The following is a 20,859-nucleotide window of genomic DNA, read 5'->3' as shown; positions in this document are numbered from 1 at the left end:
CATCTGGATAGGATGCTTTCTATGGTGCTTCGATAAAAATTGGTGAGGGCTGATGGGGACATGCCAAATTTCTTTAGCCTCCTGAGGAAGTAGAGGTGCTGGTGAGCTTTCTTGCCCGTGGCATCTACATGGTTGGACCAGGACAGGCTGTTGGTGATGTTCACTCCTAGGAACCCTATTGGGAGGGATGATAAAGCAGACAAAAATTCATGGCAATTGGCGAGGCAGGATGGGACAGAGAGAGGTTGTGATGCTGTTAGAGGATGTGGGAAATTTGGAGCTAAAAAACTGGAGCTGTGTGGCAGCGGTACTAACTACTGCATGACTGTGCTGACCTAGTGCTGTAAACCTCAATACTTACCAAGGTACTGAGGATGTGCTGCATTGCTGGGTGTCCCATTCCTCAGGGGAGATACTAAACTGAGGACCTGTGTTTCCTAACACATGGGTTTAAAAGATCTCCTGGCTCTATTTTGGAGAAGAGCTGGGGAATTATACCCAGAGGCCTGGCCAATATTTATCTCATCATTCCCAAAGCAGATTATCTGCTTTTTATAATTTCTACAGGAGAATCCTGCAGTCTTGGTTCCAATGCTATAACAGTAACCCTGCTTCAAACGTACAGAATGTCTGTAAAGAGCTTCAGAACACCTGTAGTCATGAAAGACCAATATAAATGCAAATCTTTCTTTCATAAATATTGCATGTTTAATTACAAAATGTAAATTTAACTTAATTGGCATTGATTGTATTTGGATTGGAGAAGGGAATTTCCCTGGTTATAGCTGGCGAGGAGAATTAACACAACACAACTCATCCAACATCCATCACGTTGCTGTTATAGAAATGATCACCTGTGTCAGAGAGTTAACCAACATTTAGAAAACAAAGGAATGTGAATAAACTGCAATGGCAGAACCATTTCACTAAAGGTAAGGAAAAGGGCTGAATTGATTAAAGCCTGGAGACACAGGTTCTAAAAGCAACACTAAAATCCCATCAGAGGGATGGGAAATAATCTTTTAATCCTTTCATTCTTTATTATTAATCATATTCTTTATTCCTTGGTATTCTATTTCATTAATAACAAATTTGTTAAAATGGAAATAAGACAAGCATCAATCATATGGTGACAGCTGCTGCTCTGTGGGTAACACACTCACCCCTGTGAGAGCAGGTTTGAGGAAGTTGCACACAGGAGACTTGAGTGCAGTGTTCTAACGTAAGATACAAGTCCATTACTGAGGGGGTATGTTGTTTTCCAAGCAAGTTTCCTGTCTTCTCAGGTAGATATTAAGGACACGGGTCACTATTTTGAAGAACAAAAAGTGAGTTCTTGCAAGTATGGTGGGCAATATTTACCCATGTGTGGCGACTCACCATTTAGTCGGGCGAACCGGCTCGGCAGTCGGGTCGCGCGGCGTCGGAGCGACGAGGCCCAAGATGGCGGCGGGCCTCGTCTTTCCCGAGCGACGGGGAGAACCTGCGCGCGGGAAAGTCTTGATGACGTAGTACTTACGTCATTGCCGGTTGCTTTGGGCGGGAACAGTCTCCCTTAAAGGGCCCGCGCAAGGCGGGAAAATAAACCACTTCTTGTTCGACAATCCTCCGACTAGCGTCTTGTTTTATTTCGCGGTAGCAACCGCTACACATGTATTAACATCATAACAGAAGCTTATTTGACTATTATCTTGGTGCTGTTTGTGACAGTTTGCTGTGTTTGAACTGACTGCCTTATATCCTACATTACAACATAGTCATACTTAAGAAGTACTTATTTGGCTATAAAGTACTTTGGAAAGTCATGAAAAGGCTGACAACTAAATTAAGTGTTTGCATATGTTTCTGAATAACATTATGGGTTAATTTCACAAGGGATAAAACCCATGTCATTTTTTATTGATTCTAGGGCAATTTATTTCTCCTATATTAATTGAATTGGAGGTGAAGAGGTTAAGAATATTTTATTTCAACAATTAATCTACTGGAGCAACTCAATGGGTTGAGCTGCATCTGTGGGGAGAAAGGCATTGTTGACACTTCAGGTTAAAATCAGGACTAAAAGTGGAGAGGGAAGAGAGCCAGTGAAGAGAGGAGAGGGGAATGGGGAGACAGGTGCCAGAAGGTGACTGGTGGACTGAGGAAGGGTGGAGGGTGATGGGCAAATCGAGCCAAGTAGGGTGAGTGGTTGACTCATTTCCCCAATGCCAGCCTGCTGGTCTTTCACAGAAAAGTCAATGATTTGTTAACACCTGCCTCTCTTAGCATAAAGAAGAACCACTGTGTTTGGACTGTAGCCTCCACAACGTTTTTTATGATGGTTCATTGAGTCATTCACAGGATGTGGGCATCACTGCTTTGGTGTAGCAGCCAGCATAATCAAAGACCCCACCCACCCGGGTCATTCTCTCTCCTCTCCTCTCCGATCAGGCAGAAGATACAGGAGCCTGAGGGCACGTACCACCAGGTTCAAGGACAGCTTCTATCCCACTGTTATAAGACTATTGAACAGTTCCCTTATACAATGAGACGGACTCTTGACCTCACAATCTACCTTGTTATGACCTTGCACCTTATTGTCTACCTGCACGGCACTTCCTCTGTAGCTGTGTACTCTGTATTCTGTTATTGTTTTTATCCTGTACTACCTCAATGCACTGTGTAATGAATTGATCTGTATGAACAGTATGCAAGACAAGTTTTTCACTGCACCTCAGTACAAGTGACAATAATAAACCAATACCAATCATTAGCATGGAGCTTTACAGAGCAGATAATTGTTACAGCTCAGAAGGGGGTTATTTGGACCATTGGAGTCCATGCTAGGTCCTAGCAGATCAACACCTTCAGTCCCATTTCTCTGCAAATTATTGTCCCTCAGTGCTTATTCAATTCCCCTCTGAAGGGACTGGTTCACTTTGTTTTCACTAACCCTACAGATATCTAATTTTACTGCCCATCTAATTGCCCAGTCTGCTAGGGCATCCAAGAGAGAAATTGAGAGCCAGCACATTTTTGTGGGAATAGCAGAAACACTGAAAATGCTGGAAACACTCAGCAGGTCAGGCAGCATCTGTGGAGAGAGAAACAGTTAAAGTGTCAGGTCGAAAAGCTTATGGCAGAGGAGAGAAAGAGAGAACTTAGTTTTAAATTGCAGAGAGGCTGAGCAAGGGATGGATAGGACAAAGAGAAGATCTCTGATAGGGCGAGGGCAGGGTTCCCGAGGTGGTGTGCAAAATGTTAACCAGTAAATAGGTTAATGAGCGAAGTTAAAGATCAGAGATATTCCTTTTGTTTTATCAATCCCTCCCCCAACTTCTCTGACCTGAAACTAACTTGTTCCCACTTTTCATAAAGGACCTTTGACCTGAAAGGTTAACTCTGCTTCTCCTTCCACAGATGCTGCCTGACCTGCTGAGTGTTTCCAGCATTTTCTGTTTTTATCTCAGATTTCCAGCGCCTGCAGTATTTTCAATTTCACTTTGTGGGAAATGGAAGAGCAGCGGATTTCCTTCCTAAATTAGCTTGTGACAACAACGTATCACGTCAATGGGCATCATTCCTAAGACAACCTTTAAATGTCAGATTTACTTCATTAACCGAATTGAAATTCCCCAGTCACCGTGCGGGGATTTGAACCTGCTATTTCTGAATTACCAGTCGTGTCAGCCCAGTAACTTCCGCGGCATTCCGCGGGTACGAACTCAATGGCTCCCGTCTTAGTAGGGGGCCGTGTTTGGAGCCCGATTTTACAATCTGTTGCGAATAAGACCGTCCTTTTGTTTTGAGAACGTCTCTGAATTGATGACCCGGTGGCTGTGTGAGGCTGTTGATTTTAACTGGGCTGAACCTTCCCCAGAAGCAGGTTGCTGTTATTTGTCCACCTGGGTGTCTGCAGTGAGGAGAGCTCCTGATTGAACTTCACCACGCCGTTCCTCACAATACTGTACACAACCCTCTTCTTTCTGCAGCTCACTGCACCATACGCAGATCCAACGTGTGCCCCTCCCACTGGGCAGTCCTCTGCTTTTCGGTCGGTGCTTTGCTGCAGCTACCAGCTACTCAGCCAGTATGAACTGCAGTCGGCTGGGTGGCAGCGGCACCTGAGTTGTCTGCCGATCGCCCCCACTTCTCCTTTCTCTCTTCCCCCACCCCTCAGGGCTCGGAAATGACTGACTGGAACAAGAACATGGAAGTTAAGCACGACCGCCTGCCGGAGGAGCCTTACGATCAGCTGAAATTAAAACCTGGGGCCAGGGAAGCGACCCAGAGCGCTCCCCGGGGGACTACCAACTTGTACAGCGCGGCCAAAAAGAAGGATTACACTGTGTCGGTCTACCTCAATCACAGGACGAAAAGCGAGCATGTGAGCCATTTATCAAATGTTAAATCTACCCCTTTTCATTTGGCGTGGAGGGAGGGATTTCAAGAGCCCTTTATAGTGGGATGTGACAAGTGAACCATCAATTGCTTTGATAAATAATGGATACAGTATGCTCTTGATGTACATGCTCTGGGAGTGCACATGACAACAGCATCAAAAATAATCCTGACTGCAAAGTTTAGATTATTTTATTTTTTTGTTCTTGAAATGGCGCCTAAATATATTCGGGGTATCGCGGTGCTTTTGAATTAAAGTTATTTCGACCGTGTAACTTTTACGGGCAGCAACCGGCGGAGAGCAGAGTCCTGAAGTGTTCTGAATGAATATCAGGGGGTTGCTGTAACTCCCGGACACGGTGCAGCGATTCCCCAACCACCGTAATCCCCAGGAAAAACGTGCAGGAGTTGATGATGGATATTGGCTGAGGGTGGGTTGGTCAAGGCGATAAACTTCCAGCTCGTAATGCCAGCTCCTCCTGAGTTGGCGCGGTGGCTTTAATTGATTGTAAGTGTTTACTAATCACATTAGTGAGTGGAGGATTCGCCTTGCTTTCCAATATACGAACATTAACAAGGTTTCAGTGTCTGGCTGACCATTCACCGGGTTAACTGATATTCAAGTTTCTCTTCCCACAGAGGAGACACAAGAGACCGCAGATGCTGGAATCTGGAGCAACAATCTCCTGCAAAAGAATTCCTTGGACAACTCCTTCCTCCCCTCCCTCAGATGCTGCCCCACCTGCTGAATTTTTCCAGCAGATTGTTTATTGCTGCCTTCCCATAGATGCTGAATGATTGCTGAGTATTTTCAAAATTTCCCACCTCAAGAAGTTGGATGTAAATGGTCCTATGTCTGCCTCTGTCCACACATGGTCGCTCCAGCCATGGGCACTATTTCCACGCCCAGCAATGAGTCTCTGGGTGCATTCCCACTGTGGAAGGGTGAAAATTGGGACCTCTGGGCAGTGGAGAAGGTCCCCTGTCTGAGGAGATACATGGGATAAAGAGACAAACATAAAAAAATCTGCATTACTGAGGCTTTTTTGCAAAGCTTTAGCGACCCTTTACCAAGGTGTAAGGGGAAAATATGCAAAGAGCAAAAGGAGATTTTAGAAGAAATGACCAAAACCTGACCAAAGAGATATCTGAAGGCTGGTGGGTTAAGGAGGTGGTGTCTATCTCTCTAGTGTCAGGGCAAGGGGGGAGGGTATGTACAAGTGGCCAGAGTCAGAGAGTGGCAAGAAGGAGGTGTAGGAATGGAGAAGGTTACGGGGAGAGCAAGCCTGCAGAGGGAGTTCGTTTAAGTGAATGGGGGCAAATCTGGCAACTGGAAAATAATGTGGAATTGTCCATTCTGGCAGGAAAAATGGGGGAAAGAGCCTTTAAATGGTGAAAGATTGCAAAGCTCTGAGGAATTTTAAAGTGATTGGAGGAAGGTATAGGGGGGATGTCAGAGGCAAGTTTTTTTACATGGAGAGTGGTGGGTGCATGGAACATCCTGCCAGCAGAGGTGGTGGAGGCAGATACATCAGGGACATTTAAGAGACTCTTAGCCACATGAATGATAGGAAAATGGAGGGCTATGTGGGAGGGAAGGGTTAGATAGATCTTAGAGCAGGATAAAATGTCAGCACAACATCATGGGCCAAAGGGCCTGTACTGTGCTGTAATGTTCTATGTTCTAACAGAGGGACCTGGGAGTGCTGGTGCATGAGTTTCAAAAGGTTAGTATGCAGTTACGTCAAGTGACTAGGAAAACTAATATTGCTTATTGTGAGGGGAATAGGGAGGTTATACTTCAGTTGCACAGAACATTGGTGAGACCACATCTGGAGAACTGTGTATAGTATTGGTCTCCTTATTTTGGGAAGGATATTAATGCATTAGAAGTAGTTCCGAGAAAGTTTGCAAGACTTATACAGGTTATCTTATAAGGAAAGACTGCTTAAGTTTGAGGATGTGAATTTTTTTCTCTCAGAGGGTCATGAGTCTTTGGAACTCTTTCTCAAAAGACAATAGAAGCAGAATGTTTAAATATTTTTTTGGACGGAGGTAGATTTGATAAGCAAGATGGTGAAAACTTACTGAGATTGTAACCTCAGTAAAGCTGAGGTTCAATCAGATCAGCCATAATTGTTGAACAACAGTGCAGGCTTAAGTGGCTGAGTGGTCTACCTCTGCTCACAATTTGTATGTTCACATGTTGGAAACATTATGGAAAGGATATAACATCAGAAGCTCAACTTGTGATCTAAACTAGGACAGGGATTGCAAAGGGTGTCATTCATCTTGGGATAGTGGTCAGGAAGGTTGTTTGAATCATTGGCAAAATATGGCGATCACGGCAGACTGAGAATGTTGGTCCCACTGTTCCCTCGGTGGAGCTGGAAACCTGAAGTTTGACTATATTGAGAGAAGTGCTGGAGAGTTAGAGCTGGTCTCACCAGTGGGCAGAGGAAGCTGATCTGATGCTTGTGGATATCTCCAAGGGAGAGCATTTATGTCAAGAATGGAATAATCCAAAAGTAGACCTTGGGGATCGCGAAGTGTTGGCAATTGAGAAAAAATTCAATTGCTCGTGGTTGTTTGTTATTTATTCATTTTATGGGGGATCCAGGCATTGCTAGTAAGGTCAGCATTTACTTCCCAACCCTGACTGCCCATAATGGGGTTGGTGGTGAACTCCCAGCTTGAACTGTTGCAGTCCTTCTGGTGAAAGTGCCCCCACAGAGCTGTAGGGTAAGGAGATCCAGGGTTTGCATCCAGCAACAGTGATGGATCAGTGATACACTTCTAGGTCAGGATGGTTGTGACTTAGGTGGTAACCTGCAGAGGGTGGATCCAATATCTTCCTTGGTGACAGAGGCCGCAGGTTTGGAGTGCATTGTTGCAGTAGCCCAGGCAAGTGATTGTAGTGGATTTTGTACATGGTAAACAGCCCAGCCTCTGTGCACTGATAGTGGAGGGAACGAATGTTTAAGGTGGTGGATGGGGTGCTAATCCAGCCAGCCATTCTATCCTGGATGGTACCACATTTCATCGCACTCCTAACTTGTGGGCATGAGGGATGGTCAATAATGGCTGGTCTTGACAGTGATGTCTACAAGGTGTTTAGCTTTGGAAACTGCATTAGGTCCAGGAGTTCTGCGCACACTGTCAGACGTGGGAGCCTGGACATATTCGGAAGGCCACATCTTCAGTTTGTTCTGTTGCTGAACTCTAGGGAATTTTCAGTGGGGATTAACAGGCAGTGGGGAAGGAATATTGCTTTTTTAATTATTTCACTTTAATGTTTTTATTAATGAGTGGTTTTATTTAACTTTTAATTGCATGAATTCTAATAGTCAGGGACATTACCAAAGCTTCAAAATTATTTAGAAATGTTACCAGCTGCAGGAATAGGGGTGAGGCTGTCAAAGTTGCCAGGATAATTCAGCAGAGGGCCATTTCACTGTACTGCTGGAGATTCTGCTGTGCTCAAATCAAACATCACAGGATGCTGGGATGCCTGTGGCAAACATAAGTTCAAGTTTACTGTCATGGGCATACATACCCAGGGTATAAATACCATGAAAATTAGCTTTTCGCAGTTGCAGCACTGTACATTACAAACATGAAAGCATAAATTACATAAGGTTAAATTAACATAAATTATAAATAACTTGCACAACAGAATAAACAAAAGTAAACATAACAGCATTAGTGCAAGTCTGAGGTAGAATTAGGGTTCTTCAGGTCAGTTCAAGAACCTGATGGCAGTGGGGAAGAAGCTGTTGTTGAACCCCGAGGTGTGGGTCTTCAGGCTCCTTGTACCTCCTGCCTTAATGGTGGATGTCGCCTTCCTGAGACATCGCCTCTTGTAGATGTCCTTGATGAGGGAACTGGCTGAGTCCACCGCTCCCTATAGCTTCTTGTGTTCCTGTGCATTGGAGTTCCCGTATCAAGCAGCCCTCTGCATCTGGACGAGTTGAGCACGGGCAGATGTGGGGTAACAGCAGTCTGCAGTTCTGGGAGGAAAGTCTAGGATAGTCAGATCTGGCTTGTAATCTGTACAATGATCTCAATGGGCAGGAGAGGGCTGAGCAGGGATAATGTAACATGCTGCTTGTAGCTTATTTTGGGCTATTTTGTGATATTGCAAAGACAATGATTGGAGAGATTGTAACTGCAATATTTTAGGAGAAATGGGTGTACAGCTGGGAGGTCATAATGTGATTACAAGGGTTTTGGACAGGAAAAGAGGGTTGGATTGCCTTTAAGTGTTTTACTTTCTCTCTTTTTAAAGCATCATCATACTGTTCTTGAATTGAAGAATGGGAGACACTTGGAATGCCAGCTCCCAAGGAAGGGAGCTGACTGATCATGTGTTCATTGAGAGTGGGTGTGCGAGAACAGGGCTTGAGTGAGCTCAGAGAAGGCATTGAACAAGATGAAGGAGAACTGGGACTCTATGGGTGTTGGTGGGTAGGGGAGAGATTTGGATGACTGAGTAAAAGGATTGTGTGGAAGCACCTGAATAGATTGTCTCTATCATGATAACGTTGGAATCCATGCATATGTTATAGCTGTTCTTAGAAGGAAAAGGAGGTAGGAGAAGGCAGGAGGTAGATGTTCGTGAAGGTAAATTTTAAAATTCCAAAAAAAATTCTGCCTGTAGTCATTTATTATTAACTTCAGGCTATACAAAGCTGACAAAATACATGTGGATAAAGAGATTACTTGAAAATCATGGCAGTAAATTTTGCACAAGTTGGTAGTTTAAATGACACCAAGCTTGTAATGCATCATTTTTTATTTGAACACGTATTTAAGATTTGGGAGCAGCCCAGTTTAAGCAGGCGTGCAGCCAGGTTTGTGTACAGCAAACAGCCACGGGAATTTGAGCCTACATACTATTTTAGTTGTGTCAGGTGCAGTGGCTAACACTTTATCTCCAAGTCAGAAGGTTGTAAATTCCAGATAAACTATTGAGGCTTGAACATATAATCTGGGTTGATGCTCCAGTGTACTGTTACTTTGTATAAGATGATGTCTTATATAAACCAAGGCTTTGTCTGTTCCCTCGTGGAAACTAAAATATTGTATAATGGTATAAAACACAAAATGCTGGAAACACTCAGTGAGTCAGGCAGCATCTGTGGAAAGAGAAATAGAATGAACATTCTAGATTAAAAACCATTCATCAGATCTAATTCCAATATTCTGTGTTTTTTATTTCAAATTTCCAGCATCAACATTATTTTGCCTTTGAAGTCATCTTGTTTCTCTTTCCACAGATGCTGCCTGACTTGCTGAGTTTTCAGAGCATTTTCTGGTTTTGTGTCAGGCTTCCAGCATCTGTGGTTTTTAAATTTTAATCCTATAATGATACTTCAAAGAAAAGCAGGGAAGTCATCAAGGTATAAAAACAGTAAGTACTGGAAATATACAGCAGGTCAGGCAGAATCCATGAGGAAAGCAAGAGTTAATGTATCAGGTTGATAACCGTTCATCAAACTGATGAATTCTAGAATTTTTTGTTTTTATTTCAGATTTTCATCATCTGCATTAGTTATGGTAGTGTCCTATCCAGTACTTAACTCTTAATCAACAATGTGAACTTTATTTTGCTCTTTGTGGGAGCCCGCTGTGTGCAAATTGACTACTGCTTTTCTTATACTATAGAAGTGACTACACTCAAAAGTACTTTGAAAGTCCCAAAAGAGATGTGAAAGGTGCTATATAATTGCAAGTTTTTCTTTTCTGTTGACAATGCATATTGAGCAAACTGTATTGATGAATACGCCAATTCCCTTTCCTAGAAATGGTGCTGAGGGGAAGGTTGGGCCTATTTGAGAATGCAAACAGGGTTTCACTAAAATTGCATCCTGAAGGTGATGTACATTGTTCTGTGATTCCCTGGAATTTCAACCCAGATTATGAACTCATCCCATGCCTAGTGCTTGGGCCCTTGGATCAGAAGTGAGAATATCACCTTTAAACCAAGGCTGATAACTTAAGCAATAGTAAGAGTTGTCACATTGACATTTAAAAGCACAGATGCTTACTCATATCCCTGTGGGATTGAAATTGTCCGTCTCTGTTTGGTCTGGCCAATGTATGACTCCAGTCTCACATCGGCATGGTTGATTGTTAACTGCCCTGTGAAGTGGACCAGCATCTCACTCAGTTGTATCTCATTGCTCCAATTAAAAATGATCTGTAACGTCCTTTTCAGAAAAAAGGAATTGCAAGTAATGATGGCCATCTTGCTGCAACTCAAGAATTACTTTCCAAAAACTAAACTATAGGCTAGTTATCTAGCATCAGTCATTCGGAAAATGCTGGAATCCATTATTAGGGATGTCATGGTTGGACTTTGGAAAAAAAAAATTACAGGACGATCAAGCAGAGGCAATGTGGTTTTGGGTGAAATGGTATTTGACAAATGCTAAATTCTTTGGCAAAAGTATTTGCTAAAGTTCATTGAGGATGTAACCCATTAAGGCAATCGGTAATGTAGTGTATTTGGATTTCCAGAAGGCAATTGATAAGGTGCCACATGAAAGATTATTGCACAATTTAAGAACTCAGTGGGTTGGGGGTAATATATTGCCATGTACTAGGGAGTCAGAAATCTTTGGTGTTCTCTATCCCCGAGAGTCATTGAAAATGTTGAAGGCAGGGAGTGACAGACTGTTGAACAACAAGCGAGTCCGAAGGTTTGGGAACAAGTGGGGAAAGTTGTGGTGATGCCAAGATTGGATCACCCACGATCTTACTGAATGGAAGAATAGGCTTGTTAGGTGGTCCTTATGTTCTAACTTGTACAGGAAGCCCTGGATCAGTGTTTTTTCCCTTTTCATTACTGCTCCTAAAAGCTTGTCCAACTCAAGATCAGACAATGTATCAAACTTGGCATCTGCACAATTAGTGGGAGGTGGTACCAAACCATGGTCTGTATTTGTACCATGCATCAAAGATGGTACTTTATTCAGCTTAAGGTACTCTGGTATTTTTAGTACACGGGTTAATATGTCCTTGTTAAATTCTTGTCAAACCTATTTTAACAGAAGAGGATAGCACATTTAAAATAAACTGGTTCATGACTGCCATAGAACAGTTCATTAAATGCCTACGTTCCATCACAGGGAGGAACATGACTCCTAACATTTTCACTATCCGCTATTTATAGGGAGGCCACAATTGCACTTGTTATGCACACTATAATGCCCTCCTTTATATAATGGACAGCAGAGTACTTCTCTCAAAGTGTGAACTGTGGGAATCAGACTGAATAGCAGACTGTAAACTGTTGCCATTTTGTTCTTCGTATAGATTCTCTTTTTCTGATTAGATTTCTAGGTAATTATCTAAAACACCTCTACTAAAATTATAGAATCACACAGCTCAGGAGCAGGCCCTTCGGCCCAACCTGTCCATGCCAACCATCAAGCATCCATCCATTGTAATCCCATTTACCAGCACTTGGTCCGGAGCTTTCTATACCTTGGTTATTCAAGTGCTTATCTAGAAACTTAAACGTTGTGAGCGTCTCTGCCTCCACCACTCTCTTGGGGAGTACATTCTGAACTTTAACCAGCTTCTCGTTGGAAAAAACTTTATTATATCGCCTCTAAACCTTGCCTTAAACCTATAGCCTTTGGTTATAGACATCTTTGGCAGCCTGTTTTCTATAAAATTAGTAAATGGCGGGGACCATAGGAACATTGATGTACAGAGAGACCTTGGGGAGGAAATCCATAGCTCCCTGAAAGTGGCGACACAGGGTATATATAGGGTCGTGGAAAAGGCATTTGGTATGCTTGCCTTCAAAACCTGAGGCATTGATTTAAAGAGTTGGGACATTGTGTTGCAGCTGTAAAAACATTGGTTAGACTGCATTTAGAATATTGGGTATGATTGTAGACACCACACTAGAGTAAAGATGTGGTAGCAAAAGAGAGGGTGCAGAGGAGATTCACCAGAATGTTGCCTGGAATGGAGGGCTGTAGATATAAGGAGAGATTGGACAGACTGGTACATTGGAGGTTGTGGGGTGACTTTATAGAGGTTTATAAAATTATGAAGGGGGCAAGGATAGGATAGATCAAAGGAGTCTAGGATCAGAGGGCACAGATTTAGAAGTGAGATGGAAGAAATTTAAAGGAGATCTGAGGGTTGAGTTTTTCCACATGAAGGGTGGTAAATATCTGGAACAAGCTGCCGGAGGAGGTGGTAGAGGCAGGTAGAATTACATTGTTTAAAAGGCATTTGGACACGCACGCATTGGAAAGAAGTAGTGACAAGGGCCAAATGCAGGCAAATGGGATTAGTGTGGATTGTTAACTTGGAACGAAAGGGCCCATTTCTGTGCTATACAGTTCTATGATTATTGGAAAGAGCAGTGTTCCTGGAAGAAAGAAGATTACCTGGTTAAAGGAGCAAAGAGGAGAAGTGATAAAAGATAAGAAGGAAATGATTGATCATTTTACTTTAAAATGAGTCATTCCAATAGACCCCTATAGAATGTTGTGCTTTGAGAATTGTATTGCTTGGCAGGATGAGTATCTTTATATGTGTAGGTTCCCTTCCAGTTAATGGATATGAGTAAGTCTCTGGGGTGTGATAAAGTACCAATTTACATTTTTACTGTTTCCCACTGGAAGAACATAAATCATTGGTTGACTTAATCATAAATTTCAGTGAAGGCGATTTTAATATATTTGATAGTCTTTCTTGAAATAGACTGAGGAATACCTTGGAATTCTACTCTTTACGAGAAGTTGATTCTAAATAGTTTCTCAACAATAGAAGTATCAGAATAGTCGTCTTCTGCTAGTTACATGTGGGGGTGGGGGATGGAGGTGGGAAGTGCTTCTTTAAATAAAAACAGACCTTTCTCTGCTCCTGACTAGTGTTTGGTAGTAGCAGCGAGCAAAGACACTAAACAGGTGCAGAACTGGGGTTTCAAATGAACAAGAAATCCTTATAAGCAGCTGATATCTGTCACAGAGAATCAAATTTCCTGTCTCTCCTGGCTCTTGAGTGTATGAGCAAGCAAGATTAAAGTTGAGAAAAGGGGGAATTAAAAATGGTACTATTGCACATTGCCATTGAAGTGTATAACTTGATTGCTTCATGTAGCTACAAGAATAAAATAAAATAATAAGAGCTGCAAAGGATTTTGATGCACAGAAAGTAAGCATTATCTGCAAGGTCAGCATTTTTATCCATCTCTACTTGCCACTGAGAGGTTGGAGAGTATCGTAAACTGCTGCATTCTACCTGGTAAAGAAGGGCCAGTGGTGTTGGGTACAGATTTCCAGGATTTTTCACCCAGTGGCTCTGGAACAACAGTGTTACATGCCCCAAGTCAGGAGTTTCAGGTTCCTGGGTTCATTGCATCATCAGTGTCTTTTCAGAAGCAAAGCAATCAACAAGGATGCCTTTGACTGTTGGATGAATTGCTAGTTGAGCAATCACGTGAGTCAATGATCACAGGGCAATGGTGAGAATCGGTGAGTTAGCCTGTGGTGATGTACAATCAGGATTTCATCTTCCTTTCCCCAATACTTATTACTTCTAGTTAAGTAGAGCATTTGGAAAATTTCTATTATTAATATCTTTTTAAATCTAAATGAGATACAGTTGATATTAATGACTTTGCTGCATTGAATTCATTGACTATGAAGCACTTAGAACATCTTAAGATCTTTATAAATGCAAGTTCTTTCTTTATATTAAGAAATCTTTTGAATTAGTCTGGCTTCCTACACTCTACATAGAACCAGCCTGTGTGGCAATGGTTGCTTTATTTGTACACCAGTGACTTTTGATGCACTTTAATGGGTCAAGACAACATGGTAGACTACATTCACTATTTTCATCCTATCTGCATCCCCTGCTTTAGTGGTAATGGTGGGATAGATTGGCTGTCAGTGATGTTCTGAGACTAAAGCATTATGATGAATTCAGTGACCCAAAGGCATGCAACAGAATAATAAATAAAGACTGAGATGAGATGCTGTTTTCCTGTTCACTGGGCTTTGATGTGTTCTGCAACCAAATGTTTTCTTCAGTGTGATGTGGTGAATGAAAGCAGCCTTGTTGCACTCCTCCTGCTCGTGCACAATGCTGGCTTCTGAAGGATCAATTTGCAGTTGGGCTGCATACAACACAACCTTTAAAAATCTGAGGTTTAGAACAAAAGCATCTCGGAGAGTCAGTGAGGGCATCCTCCGTAGAGATCTTATGATTTTTTTTTAAAGAAAGACATGCAATTATGTAACACCCTTTCAATATGTCCCAAAACATTTCCCAATCGCCTATGTCCTTTTCAGAATTGGTCAGTGTTATAATCTAGCAAATATGGCAGCCAATTTACACACAACAAGCTCCCATGATCAACAATGTGATAGTGTTCAAATAACCCATATTCAGTAATGCTGATGGAGAGAGAAATATTGACTAGGATATTGAAGGTAATGTTGATAGCCCTTCTTCCAAATAAGATGGTGGGATTTTTTTTGTATCCATTTGGGAGAGCAAACACAAGCCTTGGCTCTACTCCTCATCTGAATGACACCATGGCTTCTCAAGGGTACTGCCTTGAAATGACAACCTAGATTCTTGCGCTTGAGTTTTTAAAGAATGTGCTGGGTACTCTTCCCATTTTCCAGGAAAACATCATAGGTGAGGGAAGTTGGAGATATGAATGCATAGGGAGCAATCTTAGTCAACCCCCACCCCTCTGTCAAGAAACTGATGCATCCAAACCCAACGCTGGTTTTACACCCTGTCTGATTCCATTCTGTTGAACAACATTTGGCAGAATAGAACATTGGTGCTGCACTTCTAACTATGGGCTTCTGTCAGGCATGTTGGATTAAAATTATTCCCATTGGCCCAGAACATTGCAGGGGGCATGATCTTGTAATAAGAATTGGGCCACTCAAGAACAAGATCAAAAATACAGGAAATCTGGGATACTCTCCATCATAAGGCTAGGATATTTGGGGCTTCAAGATGGACTTCTACTAGGTAAGGGATCAAGAAAGTAGGGTCAGTGAATGGGGAGGATGAGGTGCAGGTTGGGTGTTGTCTTTTTAAATGAAAGAGCTAACCCATGGGATGGGGGAGGGGGGGAAATGACTTCCTTCTATTCCTAATGTTGCTATGCAGACATAATGGATCCATACAAATGTACATGTTTCGTAGATGGTTCTCGATCCTTCTTTCCTGAAGCAAATGGTATACTTGTAACAGTTCCGTGGACTCCTCGTTCTCTCAGTGTATATCACTGCTTCCATTTTGGGAAGTTTATTAAAATGGTTTGGTACCCTGCTATTTTCCCACTCTGAGCATTGGCTTCTGCTGAAAGCAAAGACTTGGCTTTCAGTTTAGAAGTTAGGTGATAGTTAACGACACTGGGTGGGTAACAGGTAGGTGTATCAGCATTGTATACAGCAATATGGGAGGGAACTACAGGCCTGGTGGCTTAACATCTGTATTAAAGAAAATGTTAGAAGCTATTATTAAAAGATATATTCATTTGTTTCTGTTTTGTTTGCTCCACTTTAGTCACAGCAGAAGTGCATCGTAGGGTTTGCCCTGGTGTGCTGTTTTGCCATCTCTGTTGCACTGATATTTTCAGCTGTGGATATTCCAGGTACCAGCAGCGACACAGAATTAATTACAGAGGACAACTGCAATAGGAACTGCCGGTAAGAGGCAACAAGAGAATGGATATGTTGACCCTAATTTACATTCTCTTAGTTCACCTTTTTTTTACTGAGCAAATTGGTTTGCAATGCAGCCACGACATCAGATTGGGCTCCACACATCCTGGTTCTACCTCATCCAAGCAGCACACTTGGTGTGCGAAGTTCATGTGATTATGCTAAATCCATAAGATCCTAAGAACATGTTAAGTTTCACTCAATTGTACACAATGTTCACAACTGGTGCAGGGGTCTTGCATCAGTATTGGGACACTTGCTTACCTTGCATTTTCAGATCCATTTCATTTTGAGATTGTTTGTGGTCCAGCTGACACTTTGGCTAAGATTAGCTTACTGAGTGTGGGCTAAAGATCACTATTGTACATTTTTCTAGCTACAGGACTTGATAACTCACCAAGCAAGATAGTGGCCACAGTACCACATTGTGTATGGTCTTATTTATCAGAATAAATACACTGAAATCCTTCTTTTATTTTTCTTGCTATTAAGGCAGGTTCAGATTGCATTAGCCTCTTGTCAACTGCTTATGATCTGTTTGACCAGCTGACATGTGACATTTTAGAGATGAAGTGTTTCCTTTCTTTCCACTAATCTCTTTTTATCCTATTGATTTGTTAAACCTGGTTATTGCTGACATTTATACAAGGCATTCAACAACCTACTTTAAATTCAATTTTTCCATACAATCCAGACATTTTAGCCACAGTCGCTTAAGTGGTGGAAGGAGAATAACAGAAGGGCTTACAATAATGGGCATCGTAGATAGAAGTAGGCTGTTCTCTGTACTGGTGGGATCAAAATAAAAGGTCTGTGGAAACAAGGTTAGATGCAAGAGACTTGCATCTGAGGGCAGAAGACACTTCTGGGTTGTATATGAGATGGGAACTACGTTGACCTTCAAGGTTAGTTTGAGTAGGTGCCAGTGTTCCCTTCTCTTACAATCACCCTACCGTTTTTTTATATATATCTCTCCCTATGTTGAGGAATGTGGTACCCCACAATAACCCTGGTGTACTATAGAATCATAGAGAACAGCATAAGGCTATTCACCCCCTCAAGTTTGTACTGCCTTTCAGTGTAGGATCTATCTGTATCTTAACAACTGCTTGGCTGGCTCAATATCTCTTTATGTCGCCTTTGGCAAAAATCCTGTTAATGTCTGATTTTAAAACTTCTCAGTTTATCAGCTACTGCTTTTTGTAGCAGAAAATTCTGCTTTATCATCCATTGCACGGAAAAGTATGTCTTAATTTCTGAATGGTGTGACACTGAATTTGACGTCTCTCCCATCAAATGCTGCCTGACCTGCTGAGTATTTCCAGGATTTTCTGTTTCTTATTTCTGATTTTGACATATTGTCTGTGTGTCACCAGTTCCTGTCTGAGTATCTTGTCAATTCCTTACAAAGTCCTAAAAGGCTCCATCGAAACATTCATTCATTATTCCAGGGATACAAGGCTGGCTTATGTCCAGGTCCAAGCACCATTGTTGGTGAGATCTGAACAACTTTGTGAATAATATCTGGGTTGGCGTTGGCAACCCAGTACTTAACAGAAAATGTTATTGGGCAATCTTAAAATCAATTGGGATAATTAATTGAAAGGTACATTTGCTTTAATGGGCCCCGAAGGATTACTTTAGAGGTAATCCAGAAAAGAAAACAAAATCTGTACATGAAGTATGAGAATGTTGGATAGTTTGAGGAAGATCCTGCATGTCGAGCATTATTGACAGTGCTATCAAGCAGCACTTACTTACCCATAACCTATTCACTGATGCCCCTTCTGGGTTACATCAGGACCACTGTGCCCCAGATCTCATCACATATAGACTAAAGAGCTGAATTCCCGAGGGGAGGTGAAGGTGACTGCTCTTGAAATCAAAGCAGCCTTTGACAGAGTGTGGCACCAAGGAGCCCTGGTAAAACTCAAGTCAATGGGTATCAAAGGGGTTATAGAGTCATAGAGCAACACGGTGTGGATACAGGCCCTTTGGCCCAACGAGTCTATGCTGACTACGGTGCCCACCCAGCTGGTCTCAATTTCCTGCATTTGGCCCATATCCCCCTAAGCCCCACACCTGCATATAACTATCCAAGTGTTTCTTAAATGATACTATTGTACCTGCCTCAACTACTTCCTCTGGCAGCTTGTTCCATATATTCATCACCCTCTGCCTGAAAAAGTTGCCCCTCAGGTCCCTTTTCAATCTTTTCCCCTCTCACCCTAAATCCATGCCCCCTTGTTTTGGAATTGTACCTTGCACAAAGATATCATAATTGTTGGAGGTTTTATTATCCCAGCTTCAGAACATCGCTGCAGGAGATCCTCAGGGCAGTGTCCTCGGCACAACCATTTTTAGCTACTTTTTCAAAGACCTTGTGTCCATCACGAGGTCTGAAGTGGGGATGTTCGCTGATGATTGCACAATGTTCAATCCCACTTGCAACTCCCCACAAATGAAGCAGCCCATGCTTGCATGCAGCAAGACAAACAAAATTCAGGCATGGTCTGTTAAGCGCCAAGTGAGATTCACCTCACAAAAATGTCAGGCAATGAGCATCTGCAATGCAAGGATCTAACCATCTGCTCTTGACGTTCAATGGCATTACCATCGTTGAGTCTCCCACCGTCGATATCCTGTGGGTCATCATTGACCAGAAGCTCATTTGGACCAGTTGCATAAATACTGGGGCTAGAAGATCAGGTCAGGGAGTGGATATCCTGTGATGAGTGGCTCACCTCTTAACGCTGCAAGGTCTTTACATCATCTACAAGGCACAAATCAAAAGCATGATGGAATGCTCTCCATTTGCCTAAATGAGTGCTGTACGAACATTTTCAAGAAGCTTGACACCTTCCAGGAAAAAAAAAGCAGCCCTTTTCGATTCACACTCCATTTCCTCCACCACTGCTGCACAGCGACTGCAGTATATACCATTTACAAAATGCACTGCAGTTACTTGCCTACAGTATAACAATTCCACCTTCCAAGGCCATGAGCTCTACCACCAAGGACGAGGACTACAAGTGCACTGCCCCTCCAGGTTCCTGCTCAAGTTGCACACTGTCAAGTCTTGGAATCTTATTGCAAATGTGACACCGTTGTTTAAGAAGGGAGGGAGGCAATAGATAGGAAATTATAGGCCGGTTAGCCTGACCTTAGTTATTGGTAAGATTTTAGAGTCCATTATTAAGGATGAAATTTGAGAGTATTTGAAGTATATGATAAAATAGGACAAAGTCAGCATGGTTTCATAAAGGGGAGATCTTGCCTGACAAATCTGTTAGAATTCTTTGAGGAAGTAACAGGAAGGTTAGACAAAGGAAAGTTAGTGGATGTTGTTTACTTGGAAGGCCTTTGACAAGGTGCCACACATGAGGCTGCAAAACAAGATAAGAGCCCATGATGCTAGAGGCAAGGTACTAGCATAGTTAGAAGATTGGCTGACTGGCAGAAATCAGAGAGTGGGAATAAAGAGGCCCTTTTCAGGATGGCTGCTGGTGACCAGTGAAGTTCTGCAGGGGTCAGTTTTGGGACTGCAACTTTTCACTTTATGCAGTAATGATCTGGATGAAGGAACTGATGGTGCTGTGACAAAGTTTGCAGATGATACCAAGATAGGTGGAGAAACAGCTAGTGTCTGCAGAAGGACTTATTCAGGTTGGGAGAGGGCCAAGAAATGGCAGATGAAATACAGTGTAGGGAAATGTGAGGTTATGCACTTTGGTAGGAAGAATAAAGGGGTAGACTATTTTAAAAAATGGGAAGAAATTTCAGAAATCAGAGGTGTAAAGAGACTTGGGGATTCTAGTTCAGGATTCCCTCAAGGTTAACTTGCATGTTGAGTCAGTAGTAAGGAAGGCAAATGCAATGTTAGCATTCATTTCGAGAGGACTAGAATATAAAAGCAAGGATGTAATGCTGAGGCTTTATAACGCATTGGTCTGACCGCATTTAGAATATTGTGAGCAATTTTGGGCCCCGTATCTAAGGAAGGATGTGCTGGCATTGGAGATGGTCCAAAGGAGGTTCACAAGAATGATCCCAGGAATGAAAGGGTTAACGAATGATGAGCGTTTGATGTCCCTGGGCCTGTGCTCACTGGAGTTCAGAAGGATGAGGTAGATACTGAAAGGCTTGGATAGAGTGGACGTGGAGAGGATGTTTCCGTTAGTAGGAGCTGAGGGCACAGCCTCAGAATAAAGGGACTTCCCTTTAAAACTGAGTTGAGGAATTTCTTCAGCCAGAGGGTGGTGAATCTGTGGAATTCATTGCCACAGAGGGCTGTGGAGGTCAAGTCATCGGGTATATTTAAGGCAGAGATTGATTGGTAAGGGAGTTAAGGTTTATGGGAGGAAGAAGGTGGGACAATGGGGTAGAAAAAAATCAACCACGATTGAATGGTGGAGCAGACTCGATGGGCTGAATGGCCTAATTCTGCTCCTATATCTTATGGTCTTATGATACTCCCTCATTGTCACTGGGCCTAAATCCTTGAACGCCCACCCCAACAACACTGTGGGAGTACCTCTACCAGAAGGACTGCAGGAGACCAAGGTGGCAACTCATCACCACCTTCTCAAGGGCAGTTAGCAAAGGGGAAGAAATGCTGGCCTTGTCAGCAACTTCCAGATCCTTTCAAAAAATGAATTAAAAAAGAGAGATGGTGTGAGTTTGTACTTAAGGATAGGATCAATAATAGTTTACATCCTATGTGGTTTGAGGAGTGAAAACTCCCGATAGGCTCAGA

General features: G+C 42.5%; 1 protein-coding gene across 3 annotated transcripts in view; it reads left to right on the top strand.

Moving 5' to 3' along the window:
* The first annotated feature begins 4,027 nt into the window (after positions 1 to 4,027).
* Positions 4,028 to 20,859, top strand: part of LOC127568436 (inactive phospholipase D5-like) — an 88,766-nt gene continuing 71,934 nt past the window's right edge. For all 3 annotated transcript variants that reach the window (XM_052012161.1, XM_052012163.1, XM_052012162.1), the window contains exons 1-2: positions 4,028 to 4,366; positions 15,946 to 16,088. In XM_052012161.1, the coding sequence (XP_051868121.1) occupies positions 4,169 to 4,366; positions 15,946 to 16,088 (341 nt within the window). In that variant the 5' untranslated portion in view covers positions 4,028 to 4,168. The remainder of the gene's footprint in view (positions 4,367 to 15,945; positions 16,089 to 20,859) is intronic.

This window comes from Pristis pectinata, chromosome 3 (assembly GCF_009764475.1).
Source record: "Pristis pectinata isolate sPriPec2 chromosome 3, sPriPec2.1.pri, whole genome shotgun sequence".
Classification (NCBI taxonomy): domain Eukaryota; kingdom Metazoa; phylum Chordata; class Chondrichthyes; order Rhinopristiformes; family Pristidae; genus Pristis; species Pristis pectinata.
This window is presented reverse-complemented; position numbering and strand designations above follow the sequence as displayed.